Genomic DNA, 16,284 nt, shown 5'->3' with positions numbered 1-16,284 from the left:
AAAGTGCTTTTACACTAGCAGAATACTAGCACCCTTTCTACTGGGGCTCCTTTCCCTCACAACTAGTTAGAATTCTACTCAGAAAAATTCCCACTCCTCCCAAACTCAGAGTCCTTGGAGGAAATCTCTTAAAATAGCAGTCCATCTACCAACCCCAGATGTGAAAACGCTGGAACACAAGAAGAGAGTTTTATAATCCCCATCAACAGAACCCCAGAGGACAGTAAATAGTTTGCTGCAGATCAGCTAGCATTCTTACCTGGGATTTCATTGGCGACAACTGAAGGAGGACTGGACTGATTACTGCTGATTTGCTGGTGGCTAATCATATGACAGCACTGTGGCATTGCGTTGTTTACCATGTAGAGGGTGTCGGGCACATTGGACATTCTAACCATCCGCAAACGAACGAGGTCTGTTTGTTCCACCATCATCTCATCTAGCACCGACTAAAACAACAGTAGTTAGATAATAAGAACTGCTACAAAAAATTCTATTACTTTTCCAAAGTCATATTTTTCACATAGAGTAACCATAACTCAACCAACTACTGCCCCCCGAAATATGCCGGTCAATCCTTTTAAAAAGGTACCACGAATAATGTAGGAAGCACAGGGGCTCCTAATTTATAACATTACTTGGGTTCTAGAGTATTTTCCACTCAAAATTCTCATAGCACTACTCAGATGATGCTGGAAATATCTCTTCACTTTATAGATGGAAGAACATGAGTCAAGTCCGTTCTCCTTCCCTCCCCACCCTGATTAATATTAGCAAAAAGAGTACTTTAATGGTAGCAAAAGGGATTTAATGTTGGAGTTTCTTTAGTTTGATCCCATGAACAAAAATTAGGAATCTCCCCTCAAAAAAACACATTGTCAAAATCTCTTATGCTTATGGACTCTTCTTATGATTACAGAAGTTCGATCTTCAAGTGCACAAGAGCACCAGCGGGGTGGGGAGAGGGAGATGAGAATAGCTATCTTTACACTGCCCTTCTGTCACCCAAACCTAGGCATTGCTGAGGCCAAACCAGCTCCTGGCATAAGTCATGGCTGCTTGAACATGTAGCAATGGTCCACAAGGGGCCACTTTGTGAGCCAGGATTGCCAGATTGCATCATATTCCTGCCCCATCACAGACATGCCCTGGCCCTTTCCTAAGCCTGTCCTAGGATGCCACCTGCACCTCAGCTGCTACCTTAAGGTTAGTTACGGGGAGGTTACTGCTGGAGGTGCACAATGGGGCACTTCAGTAGAGCTGGACAAGGACAGCCATTCTGTTTGCAGAGGATTTAGAGATTTTAAAATGTGGCTTAGTTCACATTTGGAATGAAAAATCAAACATTTTAAAATTCTCTGAAAGGTGGAATTCCCATTCTCCGTCTAGCAGAAGCCAGGACCCCCAGGTTCTCAGCTTTCCATCATACCACCAGGCAGGTCTTCCCTCAGAACTTCATTAAAACCAAAGACTCATCAAAAGATTTTGATTTCAGTGAATCAGGAAATTCTGACTAGAACAGTTGTCAAGTCTTCCAACAAGTTGTAGACTTGGGTCTGATGATCAGCCCCATAAGCCTTGTTAAACTGAAAGTGTTAGTATTTTAGAACAGCACATGCAAACAATACAAGATATACTGAAACTTTGTCTGCAGAATTCCTTGTTGAAGTCAGTTTAGTAATGACCACATATTATCAATAGTTACCTTCGCCTCTTCTACATATGGTGAGAACAGTCGTGGCCTAACATATATCCCAGCATTTTTTTGCCGTAGCCAGGCATTTGACTTTCCACCTTCTGCTGTTGGTAGCATGTCTGAAGGAGGAGTGCTAATGAGGCCTCTCTTCATCTGTAAAAGACAGAATTTTTAAACTGAACGTATTACAATTTATATTATTAATATTTTAGTAACCAAACATGCTGAATAGGTACAGCCAAGCTCCCTGAGGAATTTAAGTGAATTTTTTTTTTTAAATCAAGGAGTACTCACTCAGATCCAAAATTCATCAGCCATTCCAAATTTTAAATTTTGCACAAAACTTGCATTAAAAATACTATTTTATGATAATTATCAAGAACAAAAGTTCATAAATTTTGGTGCCTCTATTTTAAAAAGGTAAAATAACCCAGGACTTTTGCACTGCTTGAAATATAAAATCCCACAGGCTAGATCTGTGTGTCTGAAAGGCGGATTGTGGGGTGTAGGAGAAGAAAGACTTACAGCATCACTCAGTATTTCACTGTTCATAGGTAAAATGTGCTCAATGCGGACAACAGGTAAAAGAGAAGTTAGGATCTCTCTCAGCTCCTCAATGTCAAGATCTCGCCTCTTTACACCACGTTTGTTCACACTGTGGGCAGTACCACTCAGTAAATTGGGCTCTGTGGAAAGGAATAATAAATATATAGTCTCCACCTGAATAAACATTTAATAGGAAAACAGAAGTTCTACCTTTCTGTTGCAGGAAGGAAAAGGAAATCTGCATAGTCAGTGACAGACAGTGCCTCGCATTGTTTTTCCACAAAAGGAACCAGCATGCCACCAGCACAATTCAGTCTGGTTCCTATGGATGTGAGTCACCTGCCCAAAAGCCATGTCCCCAAAGTTTATTTTCTATCTGGCTTGTTACTGCTTAAGCTGACGGAAAGATGGTTTGTATAGATATTTCTCAGGCCCTTTGCAAAACCATGCTCCTATAGCAACAAAAAACTCTTTTCATCCCCAAAAGCTGGTAATTCCTCAAGACTCTTCTGTGGATTCTTTCCCTTCCCCCAGTGGTTTCCAAGAAAGACCACACTATTTTCACAGATTTTTAATGGCAAAAGGGATCATCATAACCTAGTCAGCTATACAGCACTGGCCATATAACCCATCTAGTAATTTCTGCATCATTATTTCTGCTTGAGCTACAATATATATTTTACTATATACAACTGCAAATATGCTGAACAGCTCCGCAGAACGACTTCAGAAAAAACTAACGAACCATCCTTTTCACCTCATATACTCAAGAAGGGATCACCTAAAACAAGAGATCAATCACATGTTCCCACACACTGGAAGAAAAAAGTATCAGGAAACCCACACAGAGATCATGCAAGAACTCCCAAACAGCTATAAAAAAACCCGATGACAGCTACTCACCACAAAAACAGAAAGTGGAACCAACTACTCAACAATGCACAGAACACCACATTCAGGAGAACCCATAAACTAGGACCCACCACTTGCACACTACACCCAACCATCAAATTATCAATGCTCCTTTAACTGGTGTTGAATTATCTGTACTCTCCAAAGGACTGAACTTCTACCCACCACAGAACTTGATACCATACTACAAGAGAACTACTAGAATTCTTTTGTTGACTCTGCCTCAAAGAATTCTTTCACAGCAAAAGTCGGCGCCACCCACAACTACCATCATACGCCAAACTGACAGTCATAAGAAAAAAAATCATTTGACTGGACATACCACAACAGATGAAACTACATACTTGATTATTACATTAATTACTTCAGTAAAATAATCAGTGAAATCCTTAACAATCATCACATCCACCATAATCTTTCCACCACTGAGAGGACAGCTATACAATCCTTGAAATCCAATCACCAGATAGTGATCAAACCAGCAGACAAAGGGGACCCCATTGCAGTCTTCAACCATGATAATTATGTCATGGAGGCCAACTGACAACTCTCTGACACCACCTATTATAAAGGAATCAAAGATCCCACACCACTGTTCAACCAGCAATTTAGGGATATCATCAAATCCTTTCCCAAACAACTCTGAGAAATTACACACATCATCCCCCCCCATCTTCCCAAGACACACAAATAAGAGAACCCAGGCAGATCCATCATATCTGGCTGCGATTAGGGTTGGGGAGGAATGAGGGCTCCATCTGGGAATGCGGGCTCTGGGGTTGGGCTGAGGATGGAGGGTGCTCTGGGCTGGGATCGAGGTGTTCGGGGGTTGGAGCCTGAGAGGGGGTCGGGGTGCAGCTCCAGGCAGTTCTTACCTCAAGCAGCTCCCGGAAGCAGCAGCATGTCTCCCCCTCCGGCTCCTATGCGCAGATGTGGCCAGGTGGCTCTCCTGCGTGCTGCCCTGTCTGAAGGCACCGCCCCTGAAGCTCCCACTGGCTGTGGTTCCCAGCCAATAAGAGCTGCAGGAGCAACGCTTGGGGCAGCATGTGGAATGGAGCCCCCTGGCTGCTCTATATGTAGGAGCCGGAGGGGGGACATGTCACTGCTTCCGGGAGCCAAGCAGAGCAGTCCTGGACCCTACTCTCCAGCTGGAGTGCGGCAAGCCCCAGACCCCGTTCCCCACTGGGAGCTCGAGAGCCCACCTCTGTCCTAAATACACCAATATCTCACAGAACAGAATTGTTGCCTGTCTCAAACAGTAGAAGGCTATGGACAACACTAACATATCCACCCCACAGACGACATTATCAAACTCATTCTTTTCATCCTCACCTTTAACAATTTTACATTCAATAACAAACTTTATCCAAACCATTGGAACAGCCAGGAGTACTAGGATGGCTCTTCATGGGCCACCTTGAGGAAGAACTTCTGAACAAATGCACCATGATCAGCTCCAGACTACTATATACCAGAAGCCCATGGTTCACCACGCTTACCTTCATAGATCCAGTAATCACCCTAAACACACGAAGAAATCTGTTATCTATAGCCAGGCACTCAAACACCACAGCATATGTTCCAAGGAGAAAGCCCAGGATATATACCTTAACACACTTAAAACTGCCTTTTACCAAACAAGGATACTCCACCAGAGAAGTAGACTGGGAACAGACCACCCAAATACCCCAGGAGAATCTGCTTCAATACCAGAAAAGAACTGCTGACTGCACACCTCTAGTTGTCATCTACCACCCCAAACTGGAACGCATATGGAGTATCAAACAAGACATTACAACCCATATTTGATGAGGACCATATCCTGAAAGAAAATCTTTCCCAAATCCTCTTTTCTGGACTTCAAACAACCCCCCCAACCACACTAAACTCACCATCAGAAGCAAGTTCCCCACAGACCAGGACACATCAACTGAAAATGGCACCACACCCTGCCATGACAGATGCAAAAAATCTGCAGACATATCTCCACTGGCATGATGTTCAACATACCCACCACAACATACTTTTCACAACATGTGGTGTACCATATACAGTGCATTAAATGTCCCAATAATTCTGTAGGGGAAATGACACAATCGGTATGCTCTCAAATGAACTCAGAAAAATAAGAGAGAAAAAACACCATATCACCTCTGGGCGAACACTTCTCACAATACCATCATTCCATATCTGTACAACACCTTCAGAAGATGAGCCTGGAACTTAAATCCAAAATTCTGCTAGACATCAAAAGTCATGGACTTAAAGACACTGAGATTTATAGCTCATTATAACAATCTGTAAGCCACTAACCCTCTTTGTCCTATGACTAGGCCCCTACCAAATTCATGGTCCATTCTGGTCAATTTCACAGCCAGGGGGTTTTAAAATTGGTCAATTCCACAAATTCATGTTTATATCTGAAATTTCATGGTGTTGTAACCGTAGGGATTCCGACCAAAAATGGGATAAGGGGGAGGTTGCAAAGGTGTTGGGGGAAGGGGAAGCCCCAAGATTGCCACCCTCACTTCTGTGCTGCCTAGGCAGCAGCCATACTCCGCACTTCCTGCAGTTAGAGGAGGTTTCGAGAGGTGGAGGTCGGTAGGATCTCCCCCATGCTGCTAGGAGCGCCCCAGCTGGGGGCTCCTAGTCCAGGGCAGTGACAGATTAAGGGTGGGGCCCCCAATCTGGGGCCCCTGGAAAAAATGGGTGCCCCAACCAGGACCGGCACTATGGGTTTGAGCGCCCTAGGCAGACGGCAATTTCGCCGCCCCGCGCACTGGTCCCGCGGCTCTGGTGCAGCTACCGCAGTCGTGCCTGCGGACGGTCCACCGGAGCTGCGGACCAGCGGACCCTCCACAGCCATCACTGCAGCAGCTCCACCGGAGCCGCCTGCCGCCCCCTCCAGCAAAACGGCGCCCACCATTTATTCTGGCGCCCTAGGCGATTGCCTAGGCTGCCTAAATGGTAGCGCCGGCCCTGGCCCCAACTCCAGAAGAAGCTCTAGGGTGGAAGCTCCAGTTAGGTCACCTGAAGCCCCAGCAGGTGCCCTGGGGGGAAGAAGCAACCCCGAGCCTGGACTGACCTGAGCCTTGGCTGCAGCTGCGGGGCTGATGCCTCAAGCTGGGCAGCCTTGAGCTTGGACTGCCCTGAGTCCCCACTGGGGGTGGAAGCCCCAAAGCGCTCCGGTGGTGGGGAGGTGAGGAAGCCCCAAGCCCAGGTTGCCCAGGCTGGCGGGGGGTGGGGTGCAGAAGCCCTGAGCCTGGGCTGATGTGTGCCCGGGTGCACACGTACATGCGTTGCTGTGCGTGAAAGTCCCAAGCCCAGCCAACGTAGTGCAAGAAACTGCTACCTGTAGGAATTCGCTACCTGTAGCAGTTACTCATATGTAAGAAATTGTTAAACTGCTGTCTGATGTAGCAAATTCCTACAGATAGCAGTTTCAGTTTCTCACACTACACCAGCAGGAGTGGAAGCCCCCAGCCCCAGCTATTGGGGGAGGAAGCCCAGAGCCATGGCAGGAGCAGTAGGGGGGAGAAGCCCCGAGCCCAGCTCCCATGCTGCTGCAGCACATAAGTGAGGGTGTACCACCATCATTTCTGTGCTGCCTATGGAGGTGGATCTAATCTCTCCATGAAGAGCAGCCATGCAGGGGAAGGACAAATCCTGTCCCTGCCCCAGCCTGGCTGGACTAACAGCTAGGAACCTGGGGCTCCCAGCAGCAGAGGAGATCAGATTGCACAGGGAGGGGTGATTTCATGCAGTGAAATTGGTAGGGCCTACTTCTGACTGTAGAGGTGTTAACTGGCCATTTCACCTTAAATGGTCAGTCAGGAAAGTAACTGAAAAACTTTCCTCATGGACTGTATTTTCTAAATGGACAACCTACCCTAAATTCTCAATTACTGAGGGATAATCTCCACTCATTGATATATTTTGCTTTCCACAAACAAATCTCTGTACAACTTTTCATGAGTGATGTACCAGAGTATTCGGATTCTAATATCTAAACTGTATTATTAAATCTATTCACCTAAATTTGGGTTATTGCTGATTATGTACTCTATGCAACATATAACTTAAAAAACAAACGTATTTGTGGCTAATCTAAGCACTATACTCAGATGTACAGACACTTCTCTCAACCTGTGTATTATATATATATTTTTAACATTAGCTTTAATAAAATTTTAAATATGTCTTAACTGGTCTCCCTTTGTATGTAGCTGTAACACTCAGGGTACCTTTCCCAGACCTGAAGAAGAGCTCTGTGTAGGTCAAAAGCTTGTCTCTTTCACCATTAGAAGTTGATACAATAGAAGATATTACCTCACCTATCCTGTCTTTCTAATATCAAGCGTGCTTGTGCTTTTGGCTATTTTCTAGCACAATGTTTATTGGTACTGCTGATGTTTTAGTGAAGACAAATTCCCAGAGTAGTGCTTTTGTTCAGCTTTCCTTTGCTCACAGTATAGTCAAGATTACATATTTTCTTGAATTTAAAAACTATCAGTTGGAAATGTGTCGTCCATTTCTCTAGCAAGTTTATTTTTTAAAAATAAGGTTCTTACCTCTGTCTGCTATTCTTTTCATCAACTGATGTTCTCCCCATTTAACAAGATACTTAAGAATATCTTGTTCACTTGCCTATAATAAAGAAATGGAACACAATGCATACTTAGTTTATTAACAAAGCGTTGTATGGGAACCACTGAACAAACAAATATTTCTCAGGCAAAAAACTGAATTGAGTTACCTCACAACAAAAACATATTAACATTAGCCTGCATTCTAATGTACCACCGTTGCTTCAAATACTTTGTAGGAAAACTGATATCCAAACTAAGAAAAAGAGAGTAGGAAAGTCTAGCTTTAAGTTCTGCTACACAATATAAGTTTCCCAAAACAGTTTGCAAAGAACCTGGTATAATTTGTTTAATCTAGAAAGTGATCATTTATTTAAAAACAACAAAAATAAATCCTTCTCAAACCTGCTAATTCTGTTGGTTTTTTCCATTATGATTTCACAAGTGTCTTCTCCCACTGCCTTCTCTCTTTCAGGAGTTTACAGTTTTTAAAAAACTATTTATTGTTTCTAGAGTTACAAAAATCTCTATTTTTAACAAATTATTTCTATACATAAAAAGTTCTGGAACTCATCTATGCCACATGCGCCTCCCTTTTCTTCTCAGCAATCTAGAGTTACCACCTGGCCAGTATTTTTACCAGTTGCCAGGAAAACAATTTAATCTGCTCCCACCCCCCCTCCTTTTTTTTTTTTTTTTTTTAAACATAAGATCTAAAGATTTTCATTAGCACAATACACTAGGGGAAGGAGAGGAGAAAGATATCTAATGTTAAAAGTTTCTGTGTCCAGTAGGGCTGTTAATCGCAGTTAACTCAAGTGATTAACTCAAAACAAATAAACTCAGTTACAAAAATTGTGATTAATCACAGTTTTAATAGCACTGTTAAACAATAATATAATATCAATTTAAATTCATTATAAATATTTTTGGATGTTTTTCTACATTTTCAAAAATATTGATTTCAATTACAATACAATACAAAATGTATACTGCTCACTTTATATTTATTACAAATATTTGCACTGTAATAAAGATAAACAAAATCACTTTTCAATTCACCTCATACAAGTACTGTAGTGCAATCTTTATCATGAAAGTGCAACTTACAAATGTAGATTTGTTTTTGTTACAAAACTGCACTCAAAAATAAAACACAGTGTAAAACTTTAAAGCCTACAAGTCCACTCAATCCTACTTTAACCAAATTTGTTTGTCTTAGCGATTGACTACATTTGCAGGAGATAATGATGCCTGATTCTTGTCCACAATGTCACCTGAAAGTGAGAACAGGCGTTCAGATGCGCTGATGATTCATATGTCCCTTCAGGCTTCAACCACCATTCCAGAGGATATGCATCTATGCTGATGATGGGTTCTGCTCGATAACAATTTAAAACAGAGCGGACCGATGCACGTTCGCTTTCATCATCTGAGTCAGATGCAACCAGCAGAAGGTTGATTTCTTTTTTTTTGGTGGTTTGAGTTCTGTAGTTTCTGCATCAGCGTGTTGCTCCTTTAGGACTTCTGAAAGCATGCTCCACAGCTCATCCCTCTCAGATTTTGGACAGTACTTCAGATTCTTAAACCTTAGGTTGAGTGCTGTAGCTATTTTAAAAAAAGTTAACATTGGTACCTTTATGTTTTGTCAAATCTGCAGTGACAGTGTTCGAACATCAAACATGTGTGGCTATACTATGCTAGACTGCTATAACATGAAATATAACAGAATGCGGTTAAAACAGAGCAGGGTACATACAATTCTCCCCCAAAGAGTTCAGTCACAAATTTAATTAACACACTATTTATTTAACGATCATCATCAGCATGGAAGCATGTTCTTCAGAATGGTGGCTGAAGCATGAAGGGGCATACAAGTGTTTAGCATATCTGGCACGTAAATACCTTGCAACGCTGGCTACAAAATGCCATGCAAATGCTTGTCCTCACTTTCAAGTGGCCCTATAAATAAGAAGCAGGCAGAACTATCTGCCATAAATGTAACCAAACTGGTTGTCTTAGCGATTGGCTAAACCAGAAGTAGGACTGAGTGGACTTGTAGGCTCTAAAGTTGTACATAACTGCACTCAAAAACAAAACAATGTAACAAAAAAAAATTCTACATTTGCAAGTTACACTTTCATGATAGAGTACTTGTATGAGATGAATTGAAGGATACTATTTTTTATCATTTTACAGTGCAAATATTTGTAATAAAAATATTATAAAGTGAGTACTGTACACTTCGTATTCTGTGCTGTAATAGAAATCAATATATTTAAAAATGTAGAAAAACATCCAAAATATTTAATAAATTTAAATTGGTATTCTATTGTTTAACAGCACGATTAATCGCGATAATTTTTTTTAAATCAGTTAATTTTTTTGTGTTAATCGCATAAGTTAATTGGGATTAACCCACAGCCCTACTCACAATTGAGATTCATTTTTAAAAATTGTTTGACAGCCCTAGTGTCCAGGTAAAGATGCTGCAGTGTTCCCACTTCCGCAGTTTAAAAAAGAAAATTATGTTATCAATCTTATGTGTGTTCTCTCTCTTGATACTGTAAGAGGCTATTGAAGGAGGTTGGGGGGGGTGCGAAGTTGCCTTGTGGTTGAGGTTGCAGTGGGCTTGCCTTGTGGGGTGGGGATACATTTATTTTGCATTTCAATTGTGGTAACCCCACAGCAATTCTGTATATTACTTTTAAAAAATATAATTTTCTTAGTATGACCCCAGTGACAGACATGAATGTGATCTTCAAAAACAAGATTTGTAAGCTTAAAAGGGAAAATTGCATCTTATTTGCTTATTTTCATTCTAGAACCCTCCATGTCAGTCTTCACAGTGGACATTCTCCATCTGAATGGCAACTAGGAACAGACCAGATCTCTGCTCAGAGCCTGAATTTAGGATCACCCCACAAAAGGAACTCTCCAGAATTATAGTATTTTTCAACTTTGGAACCTAATTATATAGAAGCTCAAAGGCACTATTAAACTCAAACCATTTGAAGCATAGCTATGACATGAAATTTAGGGATTTCCTGGAGGAACACATTCCTCCCTTTCAAAGTACTTGAGAGCAATAGCAAGAAAATACCCTGGACATATACCAACCTTCCAAAGGACAGTCCTAGAATGAAAATTCACAAGTAATAGAATTTTACCCCTCTCAGTTCCCTTTCTGTCAGTCTTCACAGTGGGATGCAGAAAGCAGAAGGGACAGAGGATTCAATTTACCCACACAGGATTGAAGATGAACTTGTGGGTTACTGGGGCATCCTGCTCTGTAACATCTTTTCTACAAAACGTTGCATCAGGAGGACTGAAGATATCAACTATATAGTGTTTGAGAAAGTGCAGGTGGGAGATCTCATCATAAAGCATGTGATCTCTTTGCCCATTAAATGGCTGCTGTTTTCAGGGTGTGCATGGTAGTGAGAGGAGTTTTACCCCCTGTAAGCTCTGTTCACATCTAACATGAATTTTACTTCCCTAGGATGTTTGGATTCATCCAGAAGGACAATATCACCTCTTATTACAGGAGGAAGTGGGGATGGAGCCCTGGTTAGTACATGGAACCACCATGTTTGGCAGAACATATAATAGGTTTGCACTGAAGCATGGCAAGCTCTAAAACCCCAGGCAAGAGAGCTTTAGTGAGAAGAGGAAGGGACATAAAACCAACTTTCAGCTTCAGTTTGTATTAGGATTTGTATTACACAGATCAAGATCGTGACAAGAATCTTAATATTGTGAGAGGTTTGTTAAGATTGGTGATACTCAGGAATCTGTTATGCGACAATGATTAGGAATGGGTTTCTTACAGTGAAATATGCCTGCAGTCACTGATTTGTCTTTCCAAGAGGTGTTGGCCTTGAGCTCCATGGTTGGGGAATCTTGTAAAAACACTACAACATCCTTTGCTTCAGTTAACTTGTCCCATATGTCTTTCTTGTAATGTCAATATTTAAACCTCAAGTGATATATACATAGACATAATTTATGAATTTCCTCTAAGATACTAGTAGAGCATTTATCACCATTTTAGAACAAGTGACCACAGTTCCTCTCTCTCAGCTTCTCTTCTTTGAGTGACTCTCCCCAATCACATATTCACTACATTCCAGGAGTTTGTTTTCATATTCTGAAACTCTGGGAAGATAATTCTGTAATGATAGATTTCAGTATTTCCATTTGGAATGTATAGCTCCTTGTAGAACTAAGACCTGAGACCTTAAATGGGCTGCATGCCATTGTTTTATTTTGTACCACAAAGAATTATTGTGTGACCTTACCAAAATATTTGTCTCTCCATGGAACTGGTGCTAACCGTTCCAATAAGCAGCAGATGGACTATTGCAACCTGCACTGTTTGATGGTAACAAAGATTTTAATTATGTTGGTTTATTTTAATTTACTTTGGGGAAAGAATAAATTTGTCTCTGGAGCAATGAGTGAATTCTACTGCATACAGTTCTCTGATTATCTCAAGATTCCTTTTCTGAAGTGGTCCACTCCCAGGTAAGGGCCAATCCTGAAGCACCGCTCAGAGACCTTGTCCCATGCCTACTGGGAGCTGGTTTTACTGTGGCCTGTTCAAGTCCGTTGGTGTAGATCTTGCCCATACTCCAGCTGGGAGCTGGGTTCCTTTGGCCTGTTGACTCCATCTGTCATTTCTGAGGTTGGGGAAGGGAGAAAAGCTGCTGTCTTTCAAACCCTCCTCAGAAAGCCAAAACACATTGTTTTGCACCCCCCCCCTTTTTTTTTTTGTAGTTTTGAGGAATACCTTGAAGTCACTGAAGAAACTAAGACATTAGTTAAACGTCATTTGAAAGCTCTGCTAAGGAGGGAGATCTGGAAACTGCTGTGTCTGCCGCTTAGAGGCGTAGAATTCTGGAGAGCTCTTCCTGAAGTGCGGTTCTAAGCCCAGGCTCAGAGAAAAAGATCTGGTCTGCCCCCAGTTGCCCTGGGGACTGGTAACACCCAATGTAAAGACTATCTGACATGACAGACTTGTGCTGTAGAACTGAAGCTTCTAGGACATGGCCTGGATGTTTTCACTCTCAAGTTCTTAAATTTTGCCCTGCAGGTACAACCTTTCTAGTAAGACAAAGGTGTTAGAGAGGCAGACTATTAGCATAACTGCTTCAACATATCTCCCAAGTCTCAGAAGCTTACTAACTAGGGCTGGTCCAAAAACATGAAAAAAAATTGTATTTCACATCAGAATACATTTTAACTTACTCGGACGCACACATGCACAGAGCACTCATCTCTGATGTGGGAGACTCAGGTTCAAGTCCCTGCTCTGCCTAATTCAGACAGAGATCTGAACCTGGTTTTAAAACATCCCAGGAAAATGCCCTAACCAGTCAACTATACAGTAAGTGTCTCTCTCTCTCTCTTTCTAGTTTTGACCAGAAATTCCATCCTACACATGACAAATCTAATTAATTGAAATCAATATGTTTCTCCAAAAAAAGTCTTAGTTTTAACATATTGGCATTTTCTGATTAAAAACATTCAGTCAAAAGACATGTAACCAGCTCTGTTACTCATGTGTAGTGTAGGATAGCCATTACTCTTTGCCTATTATCAATTTCTAGAATGCCAAAAGGCCAAATTACAAGAACTAGCAGTCTAGGGCCACGAGAAAAGGTCAATAAATCATGATTAAGGAAGAACTTTTATCAAGTCATAGAAGCTACTGAAGTTATTCCAGGTATCTACAGCATACCACTATGAAATTGTGAGGGGCTTTGGCTTGAATCAGCAGAATCTGTAAATGAGAAGGGAAGGAAGGACGCGGAGGCTAAGTGTATTACTGGCTGAACATCATTGCCACAGAATGGCACTTACGTCATTTGGATTCTAGATTTAGCTCATACATTTAGCCAGACTGCAGACATAACTACTTTGAGAAGAAAAAGAAAACACAGACAGGTGGGAAAGTACAAAAAAAAAGATTTGTCTGAGTGACTAATCTTAGCTGTTTAAAAAAGGTGATTTGGAAAGGAAAGAGAGGTGAGCTTATGCCACCCATGATAATTTTTTCAAGTTGCTGAAAGAAGTTCATGGTTCATTAGAGCCTTCCAGGCTACACAGAACCTGATAAATGGAAAACTAGTTAAATGGCCATATCACAGGAGTTGAAGAGTGAAAGGAGAGACTTTTATTAAGACTCTTCAAATCAAGGTTGTTAGTTTTTGTTAACATTTAATTCAAATTACTAATGAGCATTTTGGAGAAAGGCCATATATTAAAGTTTCAAACACTTCTGCCCCTTCAAGAAAGGTTTAAGAGCAAACAGTACGCATCCTCATGGAAAACTGGTGTAATCATTATTAATATTTCTAAGGTAAAAAATAAGCAGTATGTTTAAACACAAACCAGAGTAACTTTCACATACATTATACATCAAAGCAGCAAAAATGAGACACTGCAATTTCCACAAAAACCTAAACAGGCAAGGCAAAAGTTTAATCTGGAACTGTTTCACTTAAAATAACTTGCAGCAGTTTCTAGACTACTCTTAGGCTTTCAAGCAATAGTTTCTACAGCCATTTTAGGTGGCATTTTAAGTCAAGAAAACGAAGTACTTTCCTTAATCAGTTCCTCTACTGTGGTTTGTGTATATGTGAGTGAAAGATAAAAAGCTTTATTCTGCGCACACAAATCCACAAGCATATTAATAGCTATTGTTCTCATTTAGGAAGATTTAAGATTTTATTCACTCTGAATGCTTCTGCTAAATGTACACTACAGCTTCAAAACATAATTAGCTACTTTTTGAATGACAAGAAATTAAACATTTACCTGTAAATAGTCAGACTGGATAGCAGTCAGCAGGTGGTCCTTGCTCAGTTCATAAAAGACATCTGAAGTCATGACCTGGGTAAACTCCTCACAGAGGAAATGCAATGCTTGGCGGTGTACCCACTTGGAGCCGTATGGCTGAGAACTCCACTTGAGAATGGCAATTAAAGTGTCTAGTGAGATGCTCTCAGCAATAATATCCTCACAACCTACAAAAACAAAAACAGAGCAGCAACACTACGAGAGGCAGTTTAATACTTCAGGAGAACACCTAAATCTGTACCTAAGGTCTTATACAGCTCCCATCACTGCAAAAATCTAAATAAAACTAGAAGAGCCCTGTAGATAAAGATTAGAAAGGGTCAAACTATTGAATTCTGAGTACATTTAAAAACATTTACAATTGTGTTTCAGCATTCTGATGTATGTAATTGTTCAAATTTAATCTTCTTAAAGCCAAACAACTAGAATTTTGTTCGTCAGCTTGTGTGCTCTAATAGAAAGAGGAAGTTACTTGTAACTGAAGGTTCTTTGATTTGTGTTGTCCCTATCTGTATTACACCAAGGCTTATGCGTTTGCACCATGTGCCCAAAGCCAAATCTTTTTAAAAATAGTAATGTCCGTCGGTCTGCGCACGTACCCTTGTTTCGCCTCATGATATCAACTGAGATGATAAAGGGTGGGGCGGACCAACTGTGCCCTCAGTTCCTTCTCCACTACAAATCCACCAGATCCATAGCAGAGAATGAGAAAGGCAGGTTTAGAATACACAGAGACCACACATCTTGAAGAATCTCCAGTTACAGGTAAGTAATCTCTTCTTGAGTGACAGTTCCTATTGTATTCCACTGACTGTGACTGACAAGCAGTACCTAGTCAGGACGAGAGTGCGAGGAAGATGATGGAACTGTGGAACAAAGGGCAGCCACACCGAATGAGGCAGCCACACCGAATGAGGCATCCACCGCAGAGTCTTACACCAGTGCATACGGTGAGGAAAAGGTGTGCAACAAACTCCATGTGACTGCCTTTCATATGTAAGTGAGTGGCACTTCATGGCGCACAGTTGTAGTTGATGCTTGCGCGCTCATAAAATGGGCTCATAGCCCGTGGAGCGTAGGCACATCCTATACTTGACTGTAGAGAGTGATGCACTCCAAACCCACTTAGAGATCCTGTGGGTAGAAATGTTCTGCCTCTTAATCCTGTCCATGATAGCAACTGATGATTTCCTGCATTCGCTTAAATCAGTGGTTCTCAAACTTTTATACTGGTGACCCCCTTCACTGTCACTTCATTGATTATACACTTTGAGTATCCTGGGGAAAGTTCTCAGATTATGTAGCTGATGTTATGTGGGAAGAAACATGCAGGCACATGGACCTCACACTGTGACCCAAAGATAGCAAAGCAAACTTACCTCCTGTTCTGTGGCAGGAGGGAGTCAGCTACAATCAAGGACCTCCAGCTCCCAAGAACTTCACCCAGAGCCCTGTCAACCACAGTGTAACCATTTTTTGAGGCTGCCCATGTTGGCTCCGGAGAGGGAGAAGCAGTATTTGAAAAATGACTGAATATTGAATGCTGACAGCAGTGTGCTCAGTGGATTGCCTCTTACTTTTCAATTAATTTCACCACACTGGTGCTACAAAGCCCAAGTCCACTGATTTTTGAGGCATAGTTGAAGGTCCATCTGTTCTTCTCAGGCCTTCCCTGAAGTA

General features: G+C 41.5%; 1 protein-coding gene across 7 annotated transcripts in view; it reads right to left on the bottom strand.

Annotated features, from left to right (window-relative positions):
• BTBD7 (BTB domain containing 7) overlaps positions 1 to 16,284 on the bottom strand; it is a 112,771-nt gene that overhangs the window by 12,533 nt on the left and 83,954 nt on the right. For all 7 annotated transcript variants that reach the window (XM_030558863.1, XM_030558864.1, XM_030558859.1 and 4 more), the window contains 5 exons: positions 14,563 to 14,771; positions 7,726 to 7,801; positions 2,222 to 2,382; positions 1,706 to 1,849; positions 260 to 449 (listed from right to left, as the gene is read on the bottom strand). In XM_030558863.1, coding sequence (XP_030414723.1) covers positions 260 to 449; positions 1,706 to 1,849; positions 2,222 to 2,382; positions 7,726 to 7,801; positions 14,563 to 14,771 — 780 coding nt within the window. The remainder of the gene's footprint in view (positions 1 to 259; positions 450 to 1,705; positions 1,850 to 2,221; positions 2,383 to 7,725; positions 7,802 to 14,562; positions 14,772 to 16,284) is intronic.

This window comes from Gopherus evgoodei, chromosome 4 (assembly GCF_007399415.2).
Source record: "Gopherus evgoodei ecotype Sinaloan lineage chromosome 4, rGopEvg1_v1.p, whole genome shotgun sequence".
NCBI lineage: Eukaryota > Metazoa > Chordata > Testudines > Testudinidae > Gopherus > Gopherus evgoodei.
Note: the sequence above shows the minus strand (reverse complement) of the source record. Positions and strands in the feature narration are given on the sequence as shown.